This window comes from Pagrus major, chromosome 5, assembly GCF_040436345.1.
Source record: "Pagrus major chromosome 5, Pma_NU_1.0".
Taxonomy (NCBI): domain Eukaryota; kingdom Metazoa; phylum Chordata; class Actinopteri; order Spariformes; family Sparidae; genus Pagrus; species Pagrus major.
Genome location: NC_133219.1, coordinates 26,069,635 through 26,086,986, shown reverse-complemented (window position 1 = coordinate 26,086,986; position 17,352 = coordinate 26,069,635). Strand labels below are relative to the sequence as shown.

Below are 17,352 nucleotides of genomic sequence, written 5' to 3'. Positions count from 1 at the left end.
CATGAGATGTTTTAGAAAAAAATGAAGATAATTTAGGATTTTGACTGACCTTTCTCTGGTGATTTGCTGGTTTAAAAAGCATTGTATATAGAGGATTAAAGATGAAAAACTAAAAAGAGACGCTAGTGTGTAGGCAAGTGTTTGGCTATGTATTGTTATTTTGTTTTACGTTTAGCATACCTGTAAATATTATATATTGACCTGTGTGTATCATTCTCATATTTTTGATCATATTGTCTTTCAGATATGACTCAGTTTTACTGATGAACTTAGAAATTGAATTACTGATTATGTGGTAATTTTGCTTCTGTTTTATTACTTCATTTTGTATCGTGGTTGTTTAAGATTTAGGTAGTGTTTTTGTTTGTAAAGAGACATTTTTTGAGGACTGTTTACTGTGAATAAATTAACTTTAACTTTGTTTTTGAATACTGCACTTGCTATGTAGCTATGTAACTTGTGTCCATGGTGTGTTCACAGTATACACAATTAATCTGCTCCAGAATGGGAAACAATTACACATATTTAAAGCTGATGTAACAATATCGTTGTTTAAGATAACTTCCTGTCCATTTTGCAATTAGCAATCCTCTCTACTCTACGTCACCACATAAAGGCAGAGTGGTAATCGCCAGACATAGCAGCAAACAGGAGGATCCTACTCTTTCTAAAGTGGGGACGGAGACCAGAAAATGTCTATTCTCTTGTACTGCATGAGCAGGGGGAGGAGAGACATGGGCTTCTGACCAAACACTCTATAACAGTGATTACTGTTGGAATAAACAGCTATTTAATACTTATTTTGATTTTTAAAAAAAAAGGGGGGGATCACTTACAGCAGCTTTAGAGACGATAATTACATACAGCCCAGGCTTTAAACTAAACATTACCAGACAAGATACATCATAAAACATAATAAACCACATACCAAAATACCAGTTGGATTTAGAAGTCTGCATGTGTAATAATACAGCATTAGCCAGAACAGACTTTGTTGACTAAATTAACTCTCAATTGTAAAGAAGTAGTCGAAAGAAATATAAAATGTAAAAGACCATGATAAACAATAATCTCATGGAAAAGCACTTTTAATACTACTGTTGTGGATATACAGTACAAGAGTAAAATGTCAGCCATGTTGTAAATCTAAGTAGAAGTAGTGAACATAATAATTAATAGTTAACATATATGAATACATGCATGCATCAACATATTACTAATACTACAGGGTAAGGGGTCAGACTAACCAAACACACACACACACACACACACACACACACAAACACAACACAAGATAGGACACTCTTAAGGTTTACTTTTAAGGCTAACTGGTGGTAACCGTTTCAACTGAAACATAGTTCACAATCTATGGAACAAGGTTGATTTAATGTTATTAAGATTACACATGCCACACAGTTCAGTTGTTGAGTTTTATAAAATCTATAAAGGTCATGATTGACTTGAGGGATAATTTACATTCTGGGTACAGACGTTTTTAAACCTCATGTTCATCCATAAGTCCTTCATTGGATATTGACCATCTAAGTAACAGCTATGCTGGACTTGACCACAGGACCCTATCAAACTCACTCTACCAACTGTCTTATGCTTCAAAGTTATGCAGGTTAATTCTGAATTTGAATAATCTACCTTTAGTATGTGTACACCAAACACATTAAATAATCTACAACACATTCTCAAGATCAATACCACCCCCAAACGATTCAAGACAATGATCTCAAAACACTTTAACTCAGTGTGCACTTGTTTTCACTGCGTATGGTACTTCTGAATAAAGTTTTGAGTTTGAACTTGAGGGCTGATATGCAAAATCAGATGTGAGTTGAAAGGCGGATAAAAGTGACAAGAGAAAATTCAGCCATGTTCCAGCTCTTATTGACAACTGTATATGCAAAGCCAAGAATGTCACTGTGGCAAATGCACAGCTGTTTAAAAGCAGTTCCTTGTGCCAACACTAGATGGGACTCTTGAAACATTCCAACAGCTGTTTAAAGTACATATAGGACAACATTAAAAAAACAACACAACGTCCATAATTTGGCTCTGCACCTAATATTTTATTTATTAAAAAAATACAAAACTTCAAAAAGTTTCCATAGGAAAGCATTATGAATTTGCAATCCCGTCTCTTTCAGATCCATTTAAAATGTATGGTTAAACACGGCTTCTTATTAATATCATGAACAGAAGTCCTGCCTTCTACAAGTTACAAAAAATAAAATAAGGAGGAGAGGAGGAGAGGTGCAGTCTGCTTCTTGAGTCCCTGTGTTTTAAGTGTTAATCTTCAAGATTTGTTTTTGGTGGCACCGTAGTTTCTGGTGAACAGTACAAATGCAAGGATCACACGCTTGACATGAGCAGCTGAAATGTCTATCTGGTGTATGTAGTGCATACATATACTGCTCTCTGACAAGTTCTTGCAAATGGGAAAGCATGGCTTTGGCCATTATCAGTACAGAGGCATTTACAGAAAACAAAAACAAAGATTAGTTATATGATAAATGCCAGTAAAAAAAAAAAAATCATCTTGAGGACTAACACTTGACAGGTTCTGTACAGAAGTGGAGATCGTTTAAAATATAAATACAAACATAGCAGCCATTAGTGAGGATTTAAATCACCCCTCTAACCACCCCTTTGCCAATACAAGAGAGATGTGACTTCAGTTGTTAGCAGGGCTTTTAAAGGGTCAGCAGTTTAATAACTCCCTGTACATTTTGCAGGTGAGTTAGCACTGCCCATTGCCTATGCTAAAGGCAATCTGCTACTATACTTTGATATTAAAAAGCACTGGTAACCCTTCACCTCTTGGACTACTGCTACAGTTTCCATCAAGTATAGTTTTGTGATTTATTTAGCAAAGAAACAGTTTATTTTCCTACACTACTCCAGTTCAGCAAATGGGTTATTCATTAACTACAGTGCTCTGTCTTATAGTCACTCTCTCAACCAAGATAAGACTCCAGCAACAAGTTCAAGTACAGAGTTACCCTGTCACACTGCCTAGAACACAGAGACACTCAGAGTGTGATTCAGCCTCATTTCATTTAGGGTTGATCCCCAGCTTCCATACAGAACACAAATATGTGCAACGTGCCCCTCTCATTCTCCTGTCAAGTAACTGGCCTTAAATTTCACGTACATTTGGAGAGAAGAAAAAAAAAAAAAGCACCTCCTCAAATAATAAACAATGGATGCTATAACATTGCTGCGATGTACAGTATGGATCTAAACAACATGGGCCTGGCAGGGCTTAGTGGGCATCTCCAAGCTGCTTTCTCGGCCACAGCAGGCTGGCACTTCAAACAGGCAGGTCTCCTCCGCAGGAGCTGGCATGCCCTGGGAACAGATCTGCTGCATGTGTTGCCTGTAGAAGACAATGCAGATTAAAGTTTGATTGTCTTAGAACGCAACATGCTCTTTGCAAAATGACACAGACACACAGACAGACAGACAGACAGACAGACACACAAAATCAACTACCACTTTCAGCTTTTGAAACATCTACTCACCAGGCAGGGCGGGACATGACATAGTGCATGTCAGGTCTTTGGAAGCCATTGAAGGTGGAGGAGGCAGCCACAGTGTAGGCACCCATGTTCTCAAAAACCAGCCAGTCACCCACCTGCAGGTCAGGCAGGTTACACTGCTCAACAATGCGATCAAGGCCATCACATGTTGGACCCCAGATACTGCAGGGGTACATGACCTCATCTGGCTTTGGCTTCTGTTAGGTGGAGACACAGGTCAACAATTATTGTTTGTTTTTCCATTCACTGACACATTTGTATGATAAACTTTGTTGCCATTCCTATTCTTGAACTTCACATACCTTATGTAGTGTTGGCAAACAGTGAGCATGGTCATAGAGTATACAGTTGAAAGATCCGTACACTCCATCGTTGACATAGTACATCAGAGTCCTGTCATTGGTCCCTTCATCTTCCTCTGTAAAAAGGAAGCAGAAAATATTTTACAAATCCGCTTTCAGAATAAATCTTTTTTTTTTTTTCTTTTTTTTTTTTAAATTCAAGGCTATTACCGTCAGAGGCCGACTCATCATCTATGATGACCTTCTTGGCAATGATGTTGACAACCAGTGTGTAAGCAGAGGCCACATAAAAGCGTCCTGGCTCAGCAATGACCTTAATACCAGCATCAGTAGGGAAATATTTGTCCAGGGCTGGGTTGATTACTGCTGTGATCTAAAGAAGGAAAGGAAGTATCCACAGGTAAATGTCAGACCATAGACTTATCTTGTGCTAGTACTGCAGAAACTGCAGTTAAAAGTACAAAAGCCTTGTTTTATTTAAGTCCAAAATAAACATGAATAATATTTAGCCTATGAAACGCCTCTTAAAATGCATGATACCTCTTCAAATTGGAGTCCAGTATCATCTGAACCAGGGAAACCACCTCCAATGTCCAACAGGTCCATGTTGAAGCCCAGCTCATCCTACAAGTCAAAATCAAGAGTCTAAGTTTACTTTGTCATTTGTAAACCCACATATCACAGTTACATAAGTATTCTATCACAACTCACCCCCATATCAAAGACACAGCGGGCATCGGCGATAGCCTGGGAGTAGGTCTCTGGATCAGTGCAACCACTGCCAACATGGAAGCTGACACCGATCACATCCAGCCCCAGTTCCTTAGCCCGCTCCAGAAGACCTCGACAAGCTTTGAGTGGGGCCCCAAACTTGACACTGAGGCGACACACTGCCTTTGAGTCATCTGTGGCAATCCGCAGTACCAGTCTGGGCACAAAGCACAAAAGGAATTAGTGAAAAGGAAATATGGAGAGAAGCCGATAAGGCAAATTAGATAACAAAGCTTTCATATTATGGATGTTAAAATGTCTCACTTGGCATTGTCATGACAGCGGGCCACTTTCATGAGTTCCACCTCGCTATCAAAGGTCATCATCTGGACCCCATGGGCAGACGCATACTTGATCTGAGAAACTTGCTTGCAGGGGTTGGCATAGATGATTCTGCTTGGATCCACTCCCAGAGACTGAACCAGCTGAATCTCCGTCTAGAGGGGGACAATGCCAACAGTCAGCAAAAAAAAAGTACCAATTTAAAAACACGAGCTGCCAGTGCAATTTCAGAGAGCTTTGACTGTGTTATTCTGAGAACATCTAGTGCAGTGGAAATTTTCCAACACGCACCTTGCTTGCACAGTCAAAGCCAGTTCCCAGGGATGCCAGTGTCATAACAACAGCCCGGCTGTCATTGCATTTGACGGCATAGAAGGGCATGACACGGGGCAGGGCCCTTGCCCAGCGCAGGTGTTTCTTCAGCACATCTCCCAGATCACAGACGTAGAAGGCATCCCTGTCATCCTGTGACCGAGTGGATAGAAAATGGGACAAAAGTGTTTATCAAACGCAGTCCTGGAACAAAAACATTTCCCAAAATAGAATACTACATGATACACCACAAATAACAAATACTGTGCAAAACTAAAACTGGACAATCAGGCAGTGTAAGATTTCTGATGCTTTCAGTTGGATCCAGTTGGCATTTGTCACATTACAAGTGGGGCCATCTATGTTTTCCCTAAATAATATCCGCACAGGGCACTTACCGTCATGGATGACTCATTGATCTTCTGCTCAACAATATCTCGGGCAGAGAAGCCCTCCTCCAGGAAAGAGAATTCAAACTCAGCAGGAGTGGCAGTGTTCATGGTGAGTCCTTTTGATTGGTCACTAGTAAAACTGGAAGAGGGAAAGAAGAGCATATTGAGTTTGTGTTAAGCTTTGAGAACAATGTCTTTTGTGTCCTTGATCACTTTATCAATTTTATGCACCACTCATGGGAAACTGTAACAGTGCAAGTGTGAGTAATTCTGACAATTTTGTTACTCTATTATCTGCATTGACAATACAGTATTGCATCAACAACCAACAAACAGTGAGTCACTTACTTGAATATGAAAGAGTTTGGAATTTACTGTTGCCGTCAGTTAGGTGCAGAGAAGCCAAGGCGGCTCACCAGTGAAGTTAAATCCCTTCAAATAAGACTCGAGGCCAGGGCCTGCAGAGTAGCCAGTGTTCGTTTTCCTAGAGTGAGGATTCTATAAAGAAGAGAAATTGTCATTTTTTTTTAACATTAAAACTTTATTTCCTCAGGTGGAAAACGATACTTAAGGCAAGAGGTTGCAATACTATCTATGGACTCTGCAGTGAGTTTAAAGCTGAAGATCAAACTCAAACTTAAAATTACAATGTAAATGTCTAAATTACTATGAGTCTAGACTTTTATACTATCTAACACAAAGTTAAAGATTATTCTATTGAAACTATTATGATCAGTTCAAAAAACAGACTAGATTTGAGGCTTGCGCAGGACAGAACATCAAGTCTCCAGTCTTTAATTGCGCTCTGCTCCATTTTATAACTACGGCATGACAACTTGACACCATCTGCACAGAAAGTCATTGTAAGACCAAGTGTTTAAGCCCCGCCCTGTCATGATTTAAACCAATTACAAAGAAGACCCGCCTTTAACTGACAAGAAAGGCATGAAAATGAACCAATCAGTGACTAATACATGACGCACCCGTCAATATGCCGGTTCCGCTTAGAGCTCTTCATGCCATGAGGCAATTTCTCATTCATCTACCGTTGGCGTAGTTTATCCAAGTTTTCACGGTCAATTCAAAAACTTGTTCAGCGCTACATCAGCTCACCGAAGTCTATAGCCCCGAAAAGTTGCCATCACAGGCCGACGTTACGCTGGTTAGTTGGCAAATTTTAATACAAAAAATGAGGAAAAATTTGCTAGCTAGCTCACGTTAACCACACATCTGACACATTGGCCACGTAGTAACGTTAGCCTTAAGTAAGACTCCAGAGTGATTTACTTTTGAATGAAATTCACGTTACAATTACGGTAAAATAGCCGGAATATCCTACCCGAAACAGGTCCCATTTTCATTTTCCCTTTTAAGCCGCCATAACGGAATCAGCCTGCTAACTAGCTAACGTTTGCTAACGTGAGTTGACAGACATTTATTCTAAAATGTGACGTTCTGACTAAAAACGACATCGAAAAGTCTGCACTTACCTTAAAAAGCATTTACAAAGAGTTTGTCCATTAGACCCGGATGCGGGGATAAAAAAAAGCAGTTTCCTTCACAATGAAGTCGGCTGCTGGCACTGACGCCTGTGTAGTGCGACTGACTGGAGTGGAAGCCGGTAAAGGATCCCGAGAGTATTTATAGAGAGCGCGCTGCCATGGCAACACAGCCAGCTGAAACCGGACTCCCATCCACGTATGAACCGGTTTAGCTTTGTCACCTCATCCACATGGTGCGAAAGACAGACGGCGACCGCTGGACAACTACCATGCACAAGATTAGAAATTACTTGAATCAGTTTGAAAAGTCTTATGGGAATTTATACTTTGTCTTTATTAGTTCGTCCAGACATTCAATAAATGCTGAAAAAGCCTGCATCTTGACTGCATGTTGGGGTCTGCTACTCGTTCGTAACCATATTCCTATCATGAAATCACTTTGTCCACAAATTGTCTGGCCAGGCAGTCCATGCCAGACTGTGTGGAGACTTAGAGAAACATACTATAATAGACATTGGGAGGTGAAATTGTTAAACTACTCTTATTATTGATTGCATGTTTTAGTCAATTTTTCATTAAAACAAAAATGCCAAACTATCTCTGGTCCCAGGTTCTCAAATGTTGTAATGTGATGCTTTCTTTGATAATTTATTTGTCATATATGATAGTAAATCTAATATATTTGGGATTTGGACCAATAAAACAAGCACAAATAAATTATAATGGGCATTTCATTTTATAGATGAAACGATAAATTAAGAAAATAATTAACAGATTAATCAATAATGAAAATAATCATTAGTGACAGCCTTCACGTGCATTTATTTATTTATTTATTTTGCTATAATCTACCTGACAGGTGATCATCAGTACAGGTTCTCCATGGCCAGCTGTGATGGAAGAAACCTGCACTGCATTGGTGTTAATCCCTCAGATGCTCACTCACGCTGACAGACTGAACAGTCTGCTGGCTCTGACTGATCGCACGCTCTGCATGATGTGACCTGGCTTGACGGCAGTCTGTTCAGTCTCGCTCTGAGTTCTTGGCCTGTCTGATGAGATTAGAGGGGATCAAAAGGCGACTCAGGGATGGCAAGGTGTCAACACAGGCATGTATGTCACAACAGCTCTGTAAGGATAAACAACAACCCTGATTCCATCAAAAAGTTGTGTTGTGTAAAACTCAAATAAAAAATGAATTTGATATTTTACTTATCTTTTTGTCATTTATTCAATTGAAAACACTGCAAAAAGAATATATTTCATTTTGTGAATGTGATGGCAGCAATACCTGTCAAAAAAGTTTAGACAGGGGCAACAAAACACTGAGAAAGTTGTGGAATGCTCCAAAAACACCAGTTCAGAACATTCCACAGGTAAACAGTTTCATTGGTGACAGGTGATAGTATCATGATTCGGTATGAGAGGAGCATCCTCGAAAAGCTTTCACATTCATTCACAAGCAAGGATGCGGTGAGGTTCACCACTTTGTGAAACATGATTGTATAAAGGAGATTACTACATGTGCCCAGGAACACTTGTCAAGCCGTGTTGGTAAACACAGTTTGTATGACACAACACAGGTTCTACTAGTAAATTCGTTTTCAAGAAAGACCTCACTTTAAAAAGGGGAACGAGTTTGAAAGACCTAATAATTACTTAATTTTGTCACTATTAGCACTTGTAGTTTTGTTTCACAAGAATAGACAATATTTATAAATTGGTATTGGTACTACCACCTTATCAGGTCCATACTGAGCGAAGCATATTAAGATCATAATTCATGTACAACTTCATTCATGAAGAGGTTATTGAGGGAAAACGCTCAGTTAAAGTAGTTGTAAAAATATGGCCATGCACAACAAGACATTAAATTAGTGCTTTATAATGGCCTAGGGCTCAAATCTGAACTGTAGCATACATGTCTTGCATCCCTTACCATTTCCTGTCACTCTTGCCTGTCCTATCAATAAAGCCAAGAATAGGCAAAAGAATAGGTGGCAGCACATCACCAGAGTAACCGCTAACTGCTGCTAACTGTAGCTGCCTTAGCTTGACAACTCAGTAGCACAGGAGCTAGCTAGTTAGCATGCTAACCTCAGTATATATCTAAGACACGGTACATAGACATCATAATATCAAAACTGGTCTTTATTCACATTCTGTTGATCATTTTAGTACATTTTTGAACGGTTTCAACTAAGATTCTTACATATTGCCCCTTTAACTGTTTTAATATGATTGCTGATCTAGGATCACCAAATTGTTAGCCGGACATAAATAAAATACTTCTTTGCAGTAAAATGTCTTTCTACCCAGACCCCTGAAGTTCCTGGCCCCCAGCCATTTCCCCCTTACTGCACAATCTAATCAGTCCAAAGGTTGCTTTTGTAGACATTTGGTTTGCAAGCAGACATTACCAAATGGAGGAAAATTAAGAATTTGGTTAGGATGACCCAACAGTACATGTGGAAATGTTGCACAGGCAACAGTTCCAGGACACTAACAGGAAACTTTAGGGCTTCATAAGGACAGCATATCTGTGGGCTTAACTTAATATCTTTTCCAGTTCTTGAGGCCACAAATCAAGATGGCATTCTACTCTTCGCACAACAGGGTTTCCATTCAGATTTTCTGCAGGGGTTGGTGAATGAAGTAATTTTTTCCAAGCAGTATAATTATCAAAAAAGTAAAAACCACAGCCCTTTCTCAACTGGTCAGTAGTTTAAATTAGGTTAAGCGGCAAACTTGTCTGATGACATAATTTGCCATTATTTTCATACATTGCAGTTTTCCTTAGTCCTGCCCTGAATCTGAACTTGTTCTAGTGTCCTCACCTCCTATGCAGAAGCATGCTCGTCAGGCAGGAAGTGGGCCCACACTCGGGGATAATTCATTTTCAACAGATGTTTATCAGCTTGTTAAAAATCATAAGATCACAAAACAACATATTACACAGCAAACCCATGTTAGATTGTTTTTCCTCTCGCAAGTCATTTCCTTTTGTTTTCATCTCTCTTCCACCAAATGTCTGTGTTTCTACCCTTCTCCTTCACCCGTCTCCTTCTCCTCCCCTTGTAATGTCTGTCTCTTGCTCTGTGTGGACTTTCTGTTATCATTACTGTAGACCATTGTGGCCTAACCCCCACATTTACAAGGCCTCACAAAAGACAAGGATGATCATTGTTATTGGCCACCCACAAAATACAGTGCAGTTACACGCCTTGGCGACTATGTGTCATCTGGCTTTGTATTTTTCTTCACTTCTTTGTTAGCTCATACTTGAACAATGTAATGCCATAGTGAGTTTTACTTTTTCATCAACCTATGTCCTTGTACTGTCCAGCTGGGTGTGCATAATACATCTTGTGTCAGTAAGCAGATGAAGCATACCAGAACTTTTAATAGACTGTACCTCATTGTGCAAAGCTATTGCTCGGAACAAATAGTACCACACATGAGTAAAACACATTTCATGCTATTTTTTTGTTTTCGTCCTTCCTTAAAACTGTAGTTCTATTCCTTACTCATATTTTTGATATGACATTTTCCATTTATACCTGCGTTACAGCTAGTCTGCTCTAAAAGCACAGATTGTGTTTAGAGGGGAGAGCATATGAGGAGTACCTCTACTGCAGATGCAGTTTCCAGCTCCCTGGAAGTAAAGGAAGCACCACCTGTCTTTTGACTAAGATTTGATCACGACGGAGCAGAACCAGAGGCAGCTTCCACCAACAATCTCCGGCCACAACTGGTCACACTTTTTAGAGCAAAATCCAAAAAACACAACAGTCACATGAATGTGGTGCCTCCTGAAAAACACTGATATCTCCAATTTTATAAACTGCTCTTCTAACCTCCACAAGCAAGCTGCACATACTGTAGATGGCAATGTAGTTACCTTGCTAGCATTAGCTTTGTTTATTTTTCATGTGTAATGTTAACATTTGACGTTATGATAATCACATAAACTTATCTTGTAGCTAGTGGTCTGCTTGCCTTTTAAACTATAGTGCTTTAGAAAGCAGTTAAACCAACATAATGACAGCTTCAATAATAGCAATACTTTCGAAATTGTAATTAATTACAATTTTAATAATATTAAAATGAAGAGTAACTTGTACTTAATTGTTAATTTTTACTTTTACTTGACTCAATTTTCATGGGAGTAATAGTACTTTACTTGAGTATAGATTTTCAGTACTCTGGCCACCACTGCATCTACACAATGGGCCTCATGCAAGAAGCAATATTCAAACAAATCTTCTCTTATTTTTTCTCTTGACAAAAAAGTAATTTTAAGAGAATGTTGCTATATGAGGCCCAATGTGTCCCAAAAACAAAAATGAGCTTGTGATACCATGGGGTACCAATTTGAAATCCCCTTATTGCACAACACAAGTTGCAGAATCTGCTTCAGTGTCTGCTCTGTATCTGTATAAAAAAATCCAGAAAATTACTTCAAGATCTGATGTTGTGCTGCTTACCTAAACTGTCTGAAATGACTAACCTGGTCATCTGCAAGCATAGCTATGTTTATGTAAGTATTGAAGATAATGTAATAAAGGCATTCTATTCTATTCTATTCTATTATATGTACTTTGTATGAGGTGCTATGAGCATGTATGTGTACGTTTGGTGTGTAAGCCATTCAAATTGTTTGTTTTGCTTGTTATAACTGCAATAAAAAAAGGTTTTCCTAAGCCCATGTAGTGATATCCTTTATACAATCATATGTTTCACAAAGTGGTGAACCTCGCCCTATCCTTGCTTGTGAACAACTCCCTTTCACCCAACCATGATACTATCACCTGTTATCAATGAATCTGTTTACCTGTGGAATGTTCCAAATAGGTTTTTTTTGGCGCATTGACTGAAAATCATTGAGGTTGATGAGGAAAACCATTTAATATACTGTCTTTGTATTTTGAAAGGATTAGCAAATTAGCATAGCAATATTTAATTTATGTTTTACAAAGTTTCAGAACTGTTTTGGGTTACATAACTATGCAGAATTTCACAAGAAAAAAGAACCAGTCAGATCATTTTTCTATTTCTAGTATGCTATCCCCAGTTTGCCAACCATTGGTTTCGATTGCTAAGTTGAATTTGAAATTTTTTATTTCATGAAAGTCAAACATTGCTCCTCTTTCAAGCAATCTTTTCATCAAACATCTTAAATGTTTTCATTCAAACAGCTACATAGCTGTGTAGTCAGAGGTCAAGGATTGGAGGTGTTTAGACTCCATGAAGGCTTGACCTCAATATACCAGAGCATTTTTGACTGACCCAGACAGCTACTTATGACACCGGAAGTTTTAGGTTTTCCCTGCATGGCTCTATGCCTATCTGAGCAGATGGTACGGTGATGTTTCTTAACGGTTTTGACTCCGATCCATTTGTCATTTAAGATTAGACAGGGTGACCTTGGGGTGAGCACCCAACAGCATGTGTCACACAGATAGCTTAATCAACTTAAAGTGCTGATGACAGACTCCACCCGTACAGCTGGATTGAGTGGAAACAATTACACCACACAGCCACTGAACCGTGACTAGCCAGCCACAGAAATAAAAAGCATGGTTTTAAATTGTACTTGTCAATGTCAAGAAGTGTATTTTCATAACATTCACAGACAATGGGTAGCTTGTAATTTAGGTCATTCTGTAGTCTTTCATGTAACCGCAGTACCTTAAAAAAAGCTAATTGAAGGTTCGCATTAATGAGTCTCTACTGCCTGAGCTCATCCGTAGTTTATTCAGAAAGGTTAATGTCACAAAAATTCTGTCTTCTTGAAATCTTGTCCAGGTAATCTATTTTTAGATGCATGTCCTCACTCTGTGAAACAGAGAGGGAGAACACTGCCTGACTTCATCCTCCTGTACCATTGTCCTGCCTCGTCTTCCAAAAAGTTAGATTTTCTCTTTTTGTCTATGGCTATTCTGGACTTATTTGTGCTGGCATTATGTATAAGGGGAAATCACAAGGCAGGTGATGACAATTTAAGTTGATTTGAGTTTCATAGATTGCAAGTGTGTAACAAATGATTCCTAAACTCAAGCACACTGTTGGAAAGCATCTCAAGACTAAGTTCAAGCATAAATCTAAGAACATTTTTAAAACTGAGGCCCCAGTAGCTAAAGAGCCATAAAGATAGTGAAATGACTCATTTGCTTCAGTGACACAATACCTAATGTTGAGCTGAATTGAGCTAAGCTGTTCTTCTTGTATGAGCTAACTCCACCCAGCTCCTAACATTCATTCTGCTGCTTGCTGTTTGTATTAATAAATGCTAACTCACAACATTTATGAGGGTGTGTGCATGTTGCCACAAGGGCTTTGGATGCCTGGCCTCCACCCAGAACAGCCACAGATTGTTCCCCTATAAAAAACTTTAAGCCATGTATCTGACACATTTTTGAGCCATTGCCTTGTGAGGCAGCTAGATTTGTGAGATTGTCTGGCACATGGGTTAGCGACTCAAGGGATGAAGGCATATTAAACAGATTGCCATTTGAATTTTGACACAATCACCAATGTCCCCCTCAGGATTAATTGTAATAACTTGAGGGATCATCTGACATTTCATCTAGCACACATTTGTCCAATACTTAATTTGACCAAAACAGTGCCAAACTAATGATATTATGAACCTTAGCTGTGCTTCGTGCTAACATTAGCATGTTGCTTAAGGTTTTGGTATATACAAAATGTTTGCTGTGAAAAAGGCCTGTAATCATTTGTGAGCCTGTTAGCATGCTAACTTTAGCATTTAGCTCAAAGCACCCATGTGCCTACAGAGCCACCTGTGTGGCTGTGGACTCGATGGTGGGATGTATCCAAAGTTCATTTACTCAAGCACTGCAATCAAATTCAAGGCACTTGCACTTTGTACATTTTCTGAAACTTTATACCTCTTCTCTACATCTCAGAGGAAAATATAGTACCTTTTACTTCACTACATTTGTCTGACAGCTTTAGTGACTAATTACGTATTATATTTCAATTTTTCATACCCCTCCTGTCCATTGAAAATCACAAATCTCCAAAGTTGGTGATTCATGGCAATCATGTGATGATCTTATAGAATATAATGCATTGCTGTGGATTAAACTACCCACTAGTATATAAAGTAAATCAACAGCAGTTAAATGCAACATACACATTAATGCGGCAGTAATATTATAGTAATAGTAAAACACTGACAGGGAACATTTACTGCACAATGAACATCTTACTGATAAAACTTTCCTTTACTTAAGTAATGTTTTAATTAGGACTTTCACTTGTAGTAGAGGATTTTCAGTGTCACATTACTTCTTTTACTTTTTAGGTAAAGGATCTCAGTACTTCTTGCACCACTGCTAGACTTATTAAACAAAGAACCATGGACCCATGTACAGCATCCCTCCACCATGCACATGGTATTTGGGAAATAATGCCAGTTGGGAGGAATTCTATAGAGGCAAGAGAAGAAAACTGCAGAGTGCATGATCTGATTTGGTTTTAGGACTCCTTGCAGCATAAACCTGCATTTTCATGAGGAACATCTACATGTCTGTAATTACTACTCCATAGGGTGGTTTTAGTATTACTGTATAAAGACATGCTTGTTTTTGAAATGTCATGGTGATAATGTTGAGACAATGTGCAGCTCCAGTGTGTCTTATATCAGTATGTGTCTTGAATCATAAGGTCGGAGTGACTCTAAATTTCCAACAAGCTTACAATGTTGAAAGTACACGTCCTTGTACTTATCTAACTACTTTTACAAAGCCAAAGAGCACAGATGATACAATATTTATCCTAAAACCTGTTTTATGTGCACACATGGTTGTTACACAGATACAAAGCCCTTCAACTTGTCTACCTGCTCATTTTGGTGTAGCAGAGAGAAGATCTCACATCTATTCTGTGTTGGTATTCCTCTGTGTTTTTTTTTTTGGTGCAGTGCTGCTTCTGACACATCTGGGTCACATCTTCAGCAACCCCTGAAAGCTCCCTGTGACAATGCCTTAAATTTATTTTTTAGGTACACAAGTCTGTCAGAGTCAGTGTGAATACTTATCTCTGTACTTGTTGAAGCACCGAAGAGGAATATCTCAGTGGTAAAATAACGTCAGATATAGTACCCCTTGCATATCTTATCATCTGAATACTACAGTATTACAAATAACGATTTAAAGTAAGCCTCATTACAGTCTAAATTATATCAAAAGGTTGTTCTGAATAAAATTAGCCTTGTGACTGCCCAACTTGCCCACTTGTCAGCTCTGTTCCTACAGTGATGAGAGGTGAGTTGTTTAATCTGGGTCTCTGCTGACTCATCATTTTTTTTTCTTTCAAGGCTGAGTTGGTTTGCTCGGCAGTGTGGAGACCAAGACTAAAAAAAAAAAAAAAAAAGTGATCGTATTTTCACTGGAACATCTTTTCTGCTTTCCTGGGTTGGCCTGAATCTCAGTGAACAGGCTGCATCAGCACATTTCACTCCTTTGATCCATTAGGGGGGAAAAGGCACCAACTGAAGAGAGGGTTCAGTGCTTCCCATTTTAGGTATTCGTCGACCATTAACACAATTAAATTTGCTCTGTGGAATATAGGAAAACACAGTTTTGCTGTGAAGCTCCAGAAATGATTTGTGGACTATGAAACTTCACCCAACATCAACACAGGGGTTAGTATATTATGACAATTTTGGGTGAACTTTGCCTTTAAAGCAGCTACAAGAAACTTTAATTTGTTGTTCATTCTGGCGGCCACTCTCGACAAAACTGAAACAAAGTAAACTTTGCTTTAGTGACGCTGTCGTACCACCACACTACAGAGTAACTTCTCTCCCTGGGCTGTGAGACCCCTTACTTCAACCTCAGCACTACGCCAAAAACGGTAGTTTTAATTGCTTATGCAGGACATTTAGAGGTATCAGTATTAAATTGAAACTGCTTCATATTGGTTTTAAGTTCCTTGCAGTACGTTTAAGTATTTTTCCAGAAACAATGTGCTGCTTAATCTGCAGAATCCACATACCAGTATCTTCTATGGATTATTCAGACTGCCTCACAAAACAGTGGATGCTACCATGATGGAACCACAAACCTTTACCATGGTTTGATTCAAGCACATTAAAGGATCCCTGGTTTTGCTTATTTTGTGTTTGTAATTAAACCTGAAACACAATGAGATACAATTTGCCAGTACGCTCAATGTCCTACTTGCAATCAAGCTCTGATTTGGATTGGAGTAAGCAACATATTTGATCATTACAACTGAAATCATGCCTCCATGAGACAGAAATCCTGGACCGAGAGGACTACTGTGGGTCTACGTAATGGTTTGGCTTACGAGGCACAGTATCAAATAGCTCTTCCTCGCCTCTGTGGAAATTCTGTTTCCTTATTCTTTGCGGCAGCTTTGGTTGACCCACTTCCTGTGGCCTGATTGCCAGTTGTCATGGTGAAGCATTGTTAAAGGAAACAGGGCAATTCGCCTAGAACCCAGATTAAAGAACTGGACCAGATGACACTTTGCTAAATGATGTTTATTTATTCTACAATGGAACAGTGTCACTGGGGTCGCAACACAAAGGAGGGAACTAGGCTGGAGCTTTGTTGTCTTGCCTCAGTTACCTATCACTGATGGTAATCTCTCAAGAAACACCTGGCTAAAAAGCTCCCTGTTCATTCCTGAAAGGCTTTGTAGCAATGAATTTCTGGTTTAAAGTATGTAATACCCTGACCCTGATCTATTCAGTTATATATGAAGTGAACAGGCAACAAAATCCCAGTAGAAAATTGAAGTTATAGTTTGACATTTTTGGCTGGTATTTAGATGAGAAGATAGATATGACTCCCTCTAAATTTGCTCACCAGCACCTCTAAAGTTCACTAATTAAAACATCAAATCCCCTGAAGGTTACAGGTCCTGGTCAAGAAATAGTCCGACACATGGTTTTTGTAGGCGGATGGGTCACGGTGAAAAAGCATGGTGACATCAAATGAGTTCAAATGAGCCTAGGGGCCAGTGTTGGCATGCTGACAGCTTAAATGCACCTCCCTCACATTTGAAACAGGCCAATGCTGGAGCAGAGGGGATTCACACCACCAGCACATTGGGGGATGGGAAGGACACCCAGGCAGTCCTTCTATTTCCAAGAACTGCAGTTGTTGGTGTGGGAAAGACAAAAAAAACTTTCCCCATTCAGCGTTACCCTCTTCCCCTCTTACTTCTGACGTATCTTGAA

General features: G+C 39.2%; 1 protein-coding gene across 1 annotated transcript; it reads right to left on the bottom strand.

Moving 5' to 3' along the window:
* Nucleotides 1-2,057: 2,057 nt before the first annotated feature.
* odc1 (ornithine decarboxylase 1) lies at nt 2,058-7,227 on the bottom strand. Its single transcript, XM_073466951.1, has 11 exons — nt 7,101-7,227; nt 5,959-6,108; nt 5,617-5,749; nt 5,198-5,371; nt 4,889-5,061; nt 4,565-4,781; nt 4,394-4,477; nt 4,064-4,226; nt 3,854-3,969; nt 3,534-3,748; nt 2,058-3,388 (listed from the first exon to the last, which is right to left on the bottom strand). Exons 3-11 carry the CDS (start codon nt 5,716-5,718, stop codon nt 3,250-3,252), a joined length of 1,383 nt encoding a protein of 460 aa, XP_073323052.1. The 5' UTR covers nt 5,719-5,749; nt 5,959-6,108; nt 7,101-7,227; the 3' UTR covers nt 2,058-3,249.
* Between the last annotated feature and the right edge of the window lie 10,125 nt (nt 7,228-17,352).